At 39.2% G+C, this 12,640-nt stretch overlaps 3 protein-coding genes across 3 annotated transcripts; all 3 read right to left on the bottom strand.

The window, feature by feature from the left end:
• Window positions 1-28: 28 nt before the first annotated feature.
• Window positions 29-4,246, bottom strand: LOC145486409 (universal stress protein in QAH/OAS sulfhydrylase 3'region-like). The gene is made up of 4 exons (XM_081465065.1): window positions 4,031-4,246; window positions 2,446-2,538; window positions 1,975-2,078; window positions 29-661 (listed from the first exon to the last, which is right to left on the bottom strand). Exons 1-4 carry the CDS (start codon window positions 4,107-4,109, stop codon window positions 428-430), a joined length of 510 nt encoding a protein of 169 aa, XP_081321191.1. The 5' UTR covers window positions 4,110-4,246; the 3' UTR covers window positions 29-427.
• Window positions 4,247-4,945: 699 nt separating this feature from the next.
• On the bottom strand, window positions 4,946-9,075 carry LOC145486411 (uncharacterized). Its single transcript, XM_081465067.1, has 4 exons — window positions 8,689-9,075; window positions 7,161-7,250; window positions 6,634-6,737; window positions 4,946-5,482 (listed from the first exon to the last, which is right to left on the bottom strand). Exons 1-4 carry the CDS (start codon window positions 8,765-8,767, stop codon window positions 5,279-5,281), a joined length of 477 nt encoding a protein of 158 aa, XP_081321193.1. The 5' UTR covers window positions 8,768-9,075; the 3' UTR covers window positions 4,946-5,278.
• Window positions 9,076-9,994: 919 nt separating this feature from the next.
• On the bottom strand, window positions 9,995-12,451 carry LOC145487362 (uncharacterized). The gene is made up of 4 exons (XM_081466125.1): window positions 12,279-12,451; window positions 10,781-10,867; window positions 10,570-10,673; window positions 9,995-10,471 (listed from the first exon to the last, which is right to left on the bottom strand). The coding sequence occupies exons 1-4, from the start codon at window positions 12,364-12,366 to the stop codon at window positions 10,193-10,195; spliced, it is 558 nt and encodes a 185-aa protein (XP_081322251.1). The 5' UTR covers window positions 12,367-12,451; the 3' UTR covers window positions 9,995-10,192.
• Between the last annotated feature and the right edge of the window lie 189 nt (window positions 12,452-12,640).

Raw genomic sequence — 12,640 nt, 5'->3', positions numbered from 1 at the left:
TTAACCATATGATAACAATGAAACCAGATGCTATCAATAATTATTTTATTTCTCCTCTGAGCAACTTCAAAACGAAACACATATTACAGAACCAGATGCATAATTGAATAAAGATGAATCAATAGTTGACCTACAAGGAATGAATCATGAATAGTGCAGTATAGATAATTTAGAGATCTGCAACTTATTTCTGAAAAAAGGAATCTTACTTCATAAAGAAACATGGCCAATTTTTTTTTCCATCAACAAGAAACAATCTAGTTTCCTGCAGTCAAATTTCCTCATAGTCTCTGACAAATTAATTACCATAATTTGTTTCATTCTGCTTCTCTATGTCAAGATCAAGGAGCAATATTGACAACATGCAATCAGTGCAAAATAATATAACACATGACTGAAGTACTCTAAGGGTCATCAGCCATCATTGTTAACTTGCATGAGGATGAGGATGGTTGCCATGAGGATGAGGAGGTGGAACAACCACCACAGGAATGTGGGTGTGATGGACAGTATAATCACTAACACTGCCAAGGAAGGTGCGGCGCAGTGTTCCAACACCACGGGAACCCATGATTATAAACTGGGCATTCTCATCTTCTGCCAGTTTGCAAATCACTTCTCCAGGCCTGTTGTTTTCCTCCTTGTACAACTTGAACTTTAGCTACGATAAACATACAGAATATATCTCTCTTTAGAAAGGTTCTATGAATTGCTCTCCTTTACCTTATTTATACCTCATTTCACTTATCATCATCATCATCTTTATTTAAAAACACGGTAAATACATCAGGCATTAACAATTAAATATAAAAGCTACAACTTATTATGAAAGACTATGTATACAGATTAATCTTCTATAATTTAAAATATTGCTAACTATTAAAGAAAAGTAAACTAAATAAAAGCCTGTTTTACATGAATGCCGTGTCGGAATTAAGTGACAATCGTCAGAAATTAGTCAGAGATGTTGCTTGCCTAGCAGCTGAGGGTAAACTGTTCCAGAGGACTGCACCACTATAGCCAAAGCTATTTTTGTAATGGTTAGTGTGTGGCAAGGGAATAGCAAGCTTATTATCAGAATCATGCAAATTGTAAGAAGTAATCGCATCACTCTGCTGAATGAATTTTGAGGACAAATAATTCGGTGCAAGGCCATTTAAGGACTTTTAGACCATCTCAGCCTTTAGTTTTTGACGTCGAGTTTCTAAATTGTCCCAGCCTAATTCTTTAAATAGCTGGTTGGCGTCAGCATCATAACTAGAATGAGTAAGGACGTGGACAGCACGATTTTGAAGTCTCTGTAATTTGTCAGATAATGTTTTGGCACAGTTGCCCCAAACAACACTACAATAGTCGAAGTGCAACTACTTCTCAGGTTGCTACAAAAGGTAGGCAATCTGGACCCCCCTTCTGGACCCCTTCTGGACTCCTTTCTGGATCCCCTTCTGGAACCCCTTCTGAACCACTTTCTGGATCCCCTTCTGGACCCCCATCTGGTCCCCTTCTGGATCCCCTTCTGGATCCCCTTCTGGAACCCTTTCTGGATCCCCTCTGGACCCCTTTCTGGATCCCCTGATATTTTGGAAAATGTTTTGGTATGTCAAAATCTGTATCCCATAATCCACAAAACTGATTGTTTCTCTCACTGATACTATTCACCACAATCTTACAAACATTCCCAATGAAAGGGAAAACCATTCTGGATTTGTGGCTTAAGAGCCTTTAATTAAAAACTGGAGGTTTCAATTTGTATCACTTAATCCTTTGTCATTCTTACTCCAACACATTTTCCATAGTCATGTTATTATTTTCCCCTGAAAATCATTAATAAATTATTGCTGTGCATAATAACATAGATCTAAAACTAACAGACATTGTTAAGTTAGTAGGAACTGACATCTTAATTAAATTTAATGTACAAGTTCTTCCATTTATTTAAATATTAACTAACTTGCAGAAAAAATTTTCACAAACCTCAAGATTTTTACATTTTGTTCCAAAATTTTCCAACAGTTCCTTCACTTGCTGGTCACTCTTCTGCACTAAATGCTGCCACTCCTCATAGTATGCATAACCATCTGAAAGGACACAAAATATTTGTAATGTCGATCCAGAACAGTTTTGTCCAGCATACTATATAACCGCTTTTACAGTTGAACCTGTCTTTGTTCAAATTGATAGACCGACCAGGTAATATTTACGCAAGAAAGCTTTATTGGATTGGTTACACACAAACATTTCAGACAAGTGCAGCATATAAGTAAGAAATTGTAATTGTATTACACAGTAATATATACATCTTACCACATTTATACAAGTACACACACACACACACACACACAAAAAGACACAACTAGAAAACAGCTACAATATTATTCACACCATTACAAAATGCTGGCAGTTAAAGTATTAGTGCTTTTAACAGAAGCTGCTTGAGATACTTACAGGGGTAGGGAGCGGCAGGAATGGTTGGATACTCCTGGGCATGGATAATAAGTAAAGTGTCTGTTTCTTTTTTACAAATATTCTTGATGTACCCTGTGTGAAATAAACAACTAAATAAATATTTGCTGAAAACATAGGAGTACTAATTAAAGATTTCTACATGTATGACATGCAGCAACCAACAAATATTTTAATAAACTTTGTCAAGCTAGTTTGTCTAAATTTTCTGCCTACTTTCTCACAAACTGATATTATTGTGGTCAAAAATGAACTGTCAACAGCTGCCTACTTAAAAGTTTTTACTATCAACATAAAAATGTATTGAAAGAACTGATTGCCATTCTCGTGTAAAAGGGACACCAGCAATATAATAACAGTTGAAATTCATAATACTGGTCCCAGATTTTTTATGGTTGTCTTAACATTTGCCAGTGCCATTTATACAGAACTGAGTTCTTGCCTAGTAATTTGGGAACAGTGGTGGTAACATAATTTACTGCCCAGCCCAGGGCTGTCATTAAGTTTTGAGTCAACTGTAGCCTTTATCTTCACACCCTTAACAAACTGATTATCTTTTCCAAGGGTGAATTGTATCAAATATATTCCTGTTCACCTGTAACATCAAGGCCCATCAAATATACTCAGCCATAGCAGATGTTACAGGTTACGAACCTTATTGACAGCCCTGCTTGCGTGCGCCAGTGCTTGAGCAATGACCGCTCAATTGAAATCCAATGTTGTAACTAACAGGCCAGTGACCGTGCCTCCAAATATTGAAAAGTCATACAGCTTGTAAAACAGTACATCAAGGAAATAAGCAGTTTCAATCAACTAATTTAAGATGGTTGATTATGTCAAGAAATTTACAGAATGTTCTCTTCCAGAGGATGGGAGAGTGGGAAGAGGGCATCGTGGAGGGGTACCGGGTATAACGGATAACCCCCCCCCCTCCCCCAAAAAATTATCTATTAGCTCCAAACATCATACTAATCTTTACTAGTTATAATAATGAGCCCACTATCATTCAACGATGGACTATGATCGTGACTATATATACAAATAAAACATGTGTCACATGACAAGTGTATAATTTCCAATGTACTGTATTTCCAGTAGTTCAGTAGTTCAAACCATTTACTATGGTACTGTATTTCGTTAACATTTTTCAATTTGTGTCTAAACACAATTCAGTGGCTACCTGTACTCAAAAAATAACATGTTTACAAGTCAATCTTCCGCTAAAAATGAATGCAAATTTTTCGCCAGTGTCCAAGTGCATTCCATCGCTATCTGTGATCCCGAGCAACATGTCTTCGCTCGAAAATAGAAAATTTAATGTATTCAGGCTTACCCTGCTGTGCAAAGTCGTGAATATAGGCACGAATCTCGAATGATTGGATCTTTCAGTTCATAATTGTTCCTGATTTTCGAAATGGTTTATTCGAAGGTAAAACGGGCACGATCATGAATACGTTGTACTTTGTGCCCGACTAAAAAATTGTGCAAAGAGTGAATTAAGGTTATTATATAAGACATTTAAAGTAGCTTGCTAAAAAGCTTAAATAAAAAGTCTGAAAATACTTACAATCAAAAGCTCGCACACTGTGGTCGCTGGCATCCACACCCAAAACTATCTTTCGCCCGGTTGCTCCACTATCAGCCATTGCTTGTTTGTACAATACAAAACTGAGTGAATTGGAACACACCTAATCCTAACACGTCGATTCAAGAAAGTAGAACGTGATGCGATCTTTTGAGTGTGAAGCGGTGTGAAGCAAGACAAAGGAGACAGAGGCACCAACCAATCACATGCTGTTATTCTCGTGGAAGCGATGTGATATGTGATGTGTCACGCGAGTGGAAAAATTCTCGCGAGACACTGGACCCAAGACCTGCCTCAAGGATAAAATATTGTCACGATAAAATTATGACAAAATATCTGTAAAATCAAGAGGGGAGACGAGGACAGGAGAGGAGAGGAGAGGAGAAAAGAAAAGCCCCAAGCGCTGGAAAACCAAGAGACTACTCAGGTAAGTACTTACGGGGAGGTGCGAGTGAGGGCAAATCGACCGAGCTCCCCCCCCCCCGCACACGCAGCCCAAAAGATGTCCTATAAGGCTAATACCAGACCCCCAACGGCTCGGAACGCAACCCAAAAAAATGTCTGTCCGCGTCCGGGAAGTCTGTTACTGAAAATGGTACAAAAAATACTTTACTGAGTCTGTGAGAGACTAGACTGCCCTCCCCCCTCATCATTATTAAATTTTTGCTATCCCCCGTACACTGGGACCACCGTCACCAGGAACGTGAGGTATTGCTTTCATAAATATTGTATCTGTTGCACCACGGAAGCCTCAGTTTTCGATTGGAACGAACGCTACCATAGTACCACTGGAAAAGTGAAGTGGGGGGGAGGGGGGGGGGGGAAGGGGGAGGAAAGTCACGAAGAAATATTCTGCGTGTGTAACCAGTGACTATGCATTAACATGATGAGAATCAGTTAAAACAGCAATCATTTTATTTTTATTTGTTTAGATGAAAACAGATGCGCGCAAAATAGGTTGTCTAAACAGCCTGTTTTCCAGAGCTCTTTACCCTGGGAGCAGAGACTCCTTCGATCTTCCTAGGAAGAAGTATGTGTTCAGTTTAATCATTCAGTTCAGTTTTTCAAAAATTTCTTCAATTCTATAAATAATTCAATTAAAAATTCTTTTCCGCCTCTGCGTTTCATGATGAATAAAGCAAGTTGTTTCCATACAGTAATAACGATAAAGCAGCCTGATCGGTCAGTTAATAACAATTGTTATTTTACAAGCATTGTCACCGTTTCGATTTAGTTTATTGGGGGTGGCACGACAGCCAGTGGAATATTAGTGTGATGAACACAATAATGGCTAACACTGCCGAGGAAGGTACGGCGCAATGTGCCAACCCCACGGGAACCCATCACAACAAATTGCGCGTTCTCATTTTTCGCCAGTTTGCAGATCACTTCTCCTGGATTGTTGCTTTCCTCCTTGTACAGCTTGAAATTCAGCTATAACAACAACAAAAAAACACACCTTTTAGCGTTTTGTGTCAGTCGTACATTACGATTAAAATTTCTAGTTTACTGTTCAATTGCTGTACCGCATATGACAACCTTGTTCAATGCACGTATCAGTGAAAGTGGCTGCTCTTATCAAAGCTAAGCCATCGATATCTTATATTATAAGGTCCTAAGTTGAAGAAAAGACAGGATGTGAACCAATGTTTTGACTTTTAGCGGGGCAACCTCAATGGGATTCTCGCTTTAGCAATAGCTCTCTCAGTTTGAGGCTGAGTATTGATCGTCTGCCGCCTCACAGCATCAGCTTGAGGGCTTCTAGTCCTCACTGGATTATTTCTTCTTTCTTTGGAAAGAAACAAGAAGTAGAGAACTAACTGAACGCTGAATGTGAGGCTTCAGGGTTGATCACAATCAAACGTAATATCACAAATTCAGTGTTTGAAATACCACTGATAAGTAAAAAGAAGATGGCGGTTAATTCTTTTTAGGAAGAATTGTTCCCGGAACGTGTATTTCCTTTAGCTTTTGTTCTTTGTCGTAAGTTGTTTTCGCTTAGGGTTTCCCATAATTCAATAAACGTTCGCGTGGGCATTCTCGGCCCAGGCCATCACTCTGTTTGAAATTAAGCTACAGAGACTATCACTTCAGCCTGCAGAACAGGCGGATAAGCGGGGCAGAGAGCACAACGCGAAGCGCTCGTGGTCGCGCTCTGCGCTCTCTGCCCTGCTAATCCGCCTGTTCTGCTACTACTATCACTTCTTCAGTCTCATCGTGAGTACCAAAGCAAAACGTTTGCATAGTGACTTAAACATAGCGTGAGAATGGACGATTTACCTCATGCGTGACACACATGTGATTAACGCGTGACAGGCATGTTTTCCGAGTGACACTCATGGTGGCAAGCATGTGACTTACGCGCGACAGGTGTGGAGCATGTATGAATCACGCGCAATGAACCTGACAAATTTTGCAAATTTTTTGAGATGTCGATTTCGTCGGTAAATTCTGTACATAAAAGGAATCAAAGACGCTTCTTTTTATTGATTCAATAGTTTTGCTCTCCAAAACTCCGTTACTGTCACTGTCCTGTTTGCATCATCTTATGTACTACGTATAATATTATTGAAATGTCCACAAACCCCGTGCTGTTTGCATTTCGCGCCAAATGTCTCCAACAGTTCCTTGGCTTGTTTCGTACTTTTCTCCACCAAATATCGTACGTCATCAAAGTATGCACTACCACCTTAAAGAATATGAAAAAAAAAATGCAACTTTTTCACTCAATAAAAAGCACTCGCTGAATAAAGTTAAGTCTCGTCGGCCTTTATCTTAAATATTGGAAATGAAAAGGCGAAAAAGAATCTCTGTCGAGTTTAAAAATTACCAGCATACGCTTTCTTACAGTGTTTTCTAAATCGCCGTGCGAACTTGTTTGTGTTTGCAGATGACGGCAACAAATGATAACCTGTCTTAAATCTTATTTCAGAGCAGCAAAAGGCAAAGTTGAGAAGTACTCGATTGGGATAATGTCTTGTCTTGGCTTGGGACTTGTATGCTTATTTAATTTTTTAAGCCGGGGAAGACAGTCTTGGGCGAACATTTTCAGTAGCTATAGCAAAGCTTGCATCAGTGGTACGAATTTCGTAAGGTTAGCGAGGATACTTACTGGCGTAAGGAACTGAAACAGATGGACACTCGTGGGCATGGATGACAAGTAAATGGTCTCTTTCCTTGTCGCACAAGTTCTTGATGTACCCTGTAAAATACGAATAACAGTATGATTTTAAGAGCATTAATTGAGAAGAATCCGAGAACGAGCATCCTAGTACCTGTAACAGTTTTGGTCCCAGAATTGGTCTACGAAACAATGGAAAGGAACTCTTCTCCTTTCTGAAAAACAGCCCTTTTTAGCTCCCTTACTAGGAAATAAGCTCGGGGAAATAAGCCACCACATATTCCGATAATTCGCCACCTTCTCAGCTTCGCCCATACAAAGCCCGTCTCATTCTGTCATCTCAGTTCCCACCGTTTCAGTCTCCGTCCCTGGATGATTCTTGACCATTCTTGTTCCTTTATGGTTTATTATTATCTCTTTGGTGTTTTTCTATTTTAGTTAAGAACTAGTTTTAGGTTTTCTTCAATTTAAATGTAATTTTGTACGTGGTCAAAATATCTCAAATTGCCGTGAACGAGCTCCTTTAACCTCCCAAACATCAACGTAAGAAGCTATGCGATAAATGATAAGCTACCCCACACTACCCCAGATACAAATTCACGTGTTTGGTTCCAAAGAATGATATAATTTCTTCCGATTACTACCCCTCTATTTTAAGCGTTATTTCAATTTTCTATCGCTACGGTACACGATCTTATTTTGTTTTTCGTATCGTTCTACTCAGTCGATTTAACCTTTATATGCCAAACAGAAATCAGGCCAGGGAGGTTATTGCCGGAGTTATACAGTATGGCCTCGTTTTTCAGCCTTAAATATTGTTTTAAGTCGTGATTCCATGTCTGATTGTGTATTAATAGTGCAATAAAACAAAGTGTTGTATTGAATACGTTGTGAAATATAATTTCAGAGTTGAACAGTGACGTTTCAGTGTTACAACGGGTCGCGAGGTTCCTCTAAATATTCTCGCGCTACATAAATGGTCATAAATGCGTGCCAAAAAGCAGCCAAGATTCGATGACATCCTTCCCCCGGCCCCCAATTCTCAAAATTTGCCTTTTGCGGTCACACGTTCAGTTTCTGGTGGTCTCGAAATAGCCTAATTTAATTAAGTCAACGTAACCGATCTTCAGCTGAGAGTTGCGTGACAATCGAAATGGCAGCGACAGGAGGGCATTTTGACTACTTTGCAAAATTTCGCCTCGTCTAGATAAAACATTTCTTCCAACACATGTCATTGTTCCGTTTTGTTTACGCATTTTGTTGCCGTTTATGTTCGCACGTGTTACATAAACCATGTTCACTTGCTCTGCTGATGGCGGAAGCGTGTACTATAGCACGAATTTTGCCGGATCTGATCTTTCTCTAGTTTTTCTCTATTATCAGTCTCGACTACAGATATTGCAGCTTTGGAGACTTTCTAAATAAAAACCTTAACAGTAATGTTTTGATACTGAAAATTTGTTCGTAAAAAAGAAAGAAAACGCAACTTTCTGAAGTATGAATAATATTGTTTACTTACAGTCAAAAGCACGCTGACTGTGCTCGCTGGCATCAACACCCAACACTATCTTTCTGTCGCTTGTTCCGCTATCAACCATTACTCCGTTGTACGGCACTCAGTTACAAAAAACACAACGTGCAGGTTGCGGAAACACGGCTTGGAACAAAGTGCCAAAGGTGCGAAGCAGCGCACCGGGACCGGAAATATATTGGAGCCTAATGTCGTCCCCAGATCTTGTGAAGGTAAAACTTGGCCCACAAAGAGCTGAGACTGAATTTTTTATAGGCTGACGACAAAAATAACCCACATGGAAAATGAGCCTCTTTAGTTTGTTCAGATTGATCTTTCATGTGAGCAATAAGATCAAATAGGCTGCAAAAATTCCACAATTTACGTGAAGTCTTGTCATTTAATCTATAACGAAAAGAAAAAAAAAAAAAGAAAAATAACAAATCAGCCCATAAAAAAAAAAAAAAAAAAAAAGCACACCAACTTTAGTACGTTTAGTTCCGTCGTTTGAGGTATGTGTTGCTGAGCATGTTTCACATTAAGTTACGCAAATTCCTGTCGGAAATCATTTGCGTTCCAATACTGCTCTTAAAACCTTCGCAGCGAGCATCGACCTTTTATGGAAGAACTGATCAGTGCGCTACGTAACAGCCTGTTTACAGGAGAATTCGTGAAACTCAGACTTCGTAGGAAAATGTAAATTAACAGCTAAGCAATAGGAGGGGTGGCGAATAATTCTTCAAAAAACATGAGTCTCGCGAACTTTTCGTCGAATTTCAGTGGTCTCGCAGTCTCGATTTCTTTACGATTTACAAAGCTGTTTCGATTTTTTTGTTTCTTTTTATAACTGACGTCTGGACGTCGCAAAGACAAACGCTAGTCTCGTCTACCCCTTAGTATAGTGTCCAATATCTTTCAAAGATCCAGAAACTTTTAGCAAAGAATGAGCAGCGCACAAATAAAAGTGCTTGAGCTTTCAGCCTTAGTTTGTTACACAAAGCAATCAGCCTACCATAAGCGACCTTAGGTTGTCGCAAGACACAAGACTGTTGACCCTTTTAACTGGTGCATGGCTGACAACATTTCTCGGGGTTTCCCACCACTATTTGGAGATGAGTTATTTCAAAGTGCAACATATAAGTAAAAGTTCACGGTTTAGTAATATATAACATTCATCTGTTCAGGCATATTCCTGCCGATTTGACATCACTGCGCGCAGTGCAATGAAAGCGTCATGTTTTATCGGTTAAGCCGAACCTGACACTCCTCTCTGAGTCTCTTTTAAGCATGTAATGTACCAATGACTTCACAATCGTTTCCATAAAATTTAACGCTTTTATTTTTTAATACGTCAATTATTGTACAAATCAGTTGCTGAATTCACCGAAGGCAGGATTAAATCATGTATCATTGTATAAATTTACTTTTAGAACATTTTCTTCAAATTACGCACTAGGTATTTTCATCAGACGCTTCAATGAAATTTCTCGGAGCTGTAAGCCTTCGAGGTTTGTTAAATGTAGCCCAAATTGTTCTCGTATAGTTCCTTGCTATCGGTGATGGAAGGCAATGGGTGTGGTACCTCATCCACATCTGGGATAACTGGAGGTACAACTGAGACAGGCACTTCTGAGTGGTGGGTGCAAAAATAACTGACGCTCCCAAAAAGAGCTCGACTGATAGGGTCACGCCCACGGGATCCCATCACAATGTGGTCAGCGTGCTTTTCTTTAGCCAATCGCAGGATTGCATCTGTTGGACCGTCGGACTCCATAAACATTCTGCACTTGATCTGAATTAATAAACACAACAAGAATTCGGTAGTTCTATAAAATTTCTAACAGGGTGTCACAAATGTGGATAACAACAGACTTCGCTATTTTTCCTTACATTTCTTTCTTTGCACTTTTCAAAAAATGCTCGAAGAATGTGCTCAGATTCTGCGGAACTTTTCTCGACAGTTTCTTTCCAGCCCTTTGGAAATGGGAAGCCATCTGTATTAAGAGCAAACGAAAATCAGCTGTTAAATGACATAAGATGGCCACAACAGAAAACATAGTGTAATAACATATGTAGGACAATGCATTTCATGTGTACATACATAGATATGGGATGTTGGACCGAGGCATATCATTAGCGTGAACTAGGATCACTTCATTCTTCTCTTGGTGCAGGTTGTTGCAGTACCCTACAAAAGATGAAAACAGACGAAGCTTAAGATCTTCGAGTGAGAAGAAGTGACGAAAAACGAGAGAACAAAACGCCGTTAACCTCCTAACACGACGTCGCATTATTCGGTAATCGAACTTATCAAACGATTGGGTTTAGGTTCGATTGAGTTTGGCATCGAACAAAATTGAACCGAAAAATCGGGGGAAGAGATCAACTTTAAATTGATGTTTTTTTAACGTCAAAATTGGGACCTGGGCCGTGCTGCTAAAAGCCAGATTAATGTAACCCAGGATTAGCCAGAAATTTGATTTCATTTTTGTAACTTTTCGGTGAGCTTTTCTGCTACCCTTCAGTCTTGATTTTGAATAATCTTAAACTTCACAAAACATAGCAGGTGAAAAACATTTCCATACAAGAAAAGTCAATACTTCGGTTATGTTTTAATCCTGAACAACACGGCCCTAGATGGTAGAAAGCACTTGCTCGATTTTTATTTTCCATGGCTCCCCTTGCACGATTTTTTTTTTCGAGCAGTTTTTGCTGCGTAGAATTTTTCTTTGAAAATTGCCCAAACCCTCCCCACCCCTCCCCCCTCAAAAATATAATAGTCCGTCCCTTATCTCTTCCAGAATTTTCTGGTCGAAGGATCATCCATCAAGCAACACTGTCTGCGTCACGCCCGCGTCACGCCCGCGCAACGCCCTAAAGTCAGTTGTAGAAAGCTTCTTTCAAATAGCAAACGTCCTTAGTATCTGTACCTCTTCTCTTGAGTAATATCACCCTTTCCGGTCAACCATACGACGCTCAATGAGATTATGTATCAGTTAAAATCTTTGAAAATATTGATCCTGTCTTCGGGGATCAAATGCTAAAAATCTTAAAATGCGTCAAACCGGGTCTTTCAAAACCTTGTCAATCAGTATTATTTATTGTACCTCTAAACCACCCTTCTCTTAAATCTATGTTGTTGCACTTTCACTTTCTTATTTAAACCGGAAGCTGCCTGTTCCTAAAAAAAGTCTATAAATTATGGAAATGTGTGCACGCCTTGTGGGAATTTTAGACTTTCCTTTTTCGTTCGAAAGCACGTTATATAAAACACTAAAAATGAATGGTTTTGCCTCGATAATGCGAAATTCATTCATCGTTCAAAAATGAAACTATTTTTGATAGATGATACCAAAACAAACCTGAAATGCGTTTCTGGAGCTGGCAGATTCCAAGTTATTTTTAAAAAACGAATTTTATGCATTGTTTATTTTTTTCAAAAATCGAGCCGTTACTGTTACGATCTGCCGAGCTTAAAGCACGTTATTATACACAACATCGAATTCAGTTGTTCTAATCGTGTTAAGCGAGCCAGGTTTGAGACATGTACGTGCCCACTAGTATTGTTTATCAGTGACAGGGCAAATGAAAATACTCACATTGAAATGCACGCTTGCTGATCTCGCTTCCATCAACAGGAATTAGAACCGTTTTCCCACTTTGCTTGCTTTCAACATCACTCGACATTTTCCTGGGCAAGTTTGCAAAAAGATCAAAGAGCTTGCTGCGTCGCTTGGAGATGTCTCCTCCGCAGCCGTTTCTTGGGACGTCACGCAACGCCCATTACGGTACATGTGCATTATATCAGTATAGCATGACTTTGTCACGCAATCTCATTTTCTTTTAGTAAAAAAATGCCATTTTTGCCTTAATTCTGATAACAATAGGAACTTAGAGTCTTATTTAAAAAGTGTGACATAATCTAACTGATTTCCAATTTTTCAACCAGTGGAATATAAAA

The sequence above is a fragment of the Orbicella franksi genome, chromosome 5, assembly GCF_964199315.1.
Source record: "Orbicella franksi chromosome 5, jaOrbFran1.1, whole genome shotgun sequence".
NCBI lineage: Eukaryota > Metazoa > Cnidaria > Anthozoa > Scleractinia > Merulinidae > Orbicella > Orbicella franksi.
This window is presented reverse-complemented; position numbering and strand designations above follow the sequence as displayed.

What these genes read in the sequence shown, in the direction of transcription:
- LOC145486409 (XM_081465065.1), bottom strand. Translation starts at nt 4,109, where the DNA reads ATGGCTGATAGTGGAGCAACCGGGCGAAAGATAGTTTTGGGTGTGGAT. An exon ending in CAGTGTGCGAGCTTTTGATT is followed by an intron (nt 2,539 to 4,030) that starts GTAAGTATTTTC and finishes TATTTCACACAG; the next exon opens with GGTACATCAAGAATATTTGT. An exon ending in CAAAATGTAAAAATCTTGAG is followed by an intron (nt 662 to 1,974) that starts GTTTGTGAAAAT and finishes TGTTTATCGTAG; the next exon opens with CTAAAGTTCAAGTTGTACAA.
- LOC145486411 (XM_081465067.1), bottom strand. Translation starts at nt 8,767, where the DNA reads ATGGTTGATAGCGGAACAAGCGACAGAAAGATAGTGTTGGGTGTTGAT. An exon ending in TGTTTCAGTTCCTTACGCCA is followed by an intron (nt 6,738 to 7,160) that starts GTAAGTATCCTC and finishes ATATTCTTTAAG; the next exon opens with GTGGTAGTGCATACTTTGAT. An exon ending in CGAAATGCAAACAGCACGGG is followed by an intron (nt 5,483 to 6,633) that starts GTTTGTGGACAT and finishes TTGTTGTTATAG; the next exon opens with CTGAATTTCAAGCTGTACAA.
- LOC145487362 (XM_081466125.1), bottom strand. Translation starts at nt 12,366, where the DNA reads ATGTCGAGTGATGTTGAAAGCAAGCAAAGTGGGAAAACGGTTCTAATT. An exon ending in CAGCAAGCGTGCATTTCAAT is followed by an intron (nt 10,868 to 12,278) that starts GTGAGTATTTTC and finishes CATCTTTTGTAG; the next exon opens with GGTACTGCAACAACCTGCAC. An exon ending in AAAAGTGCAAAGAAAGAAAT is followed by an intron (nt 10,472 to 10,569) that starts GTAAGGAAAAAT and finishes TTATTAATTCAG; the next exon opens with ATCAAGTGCAGAATGTTTAT.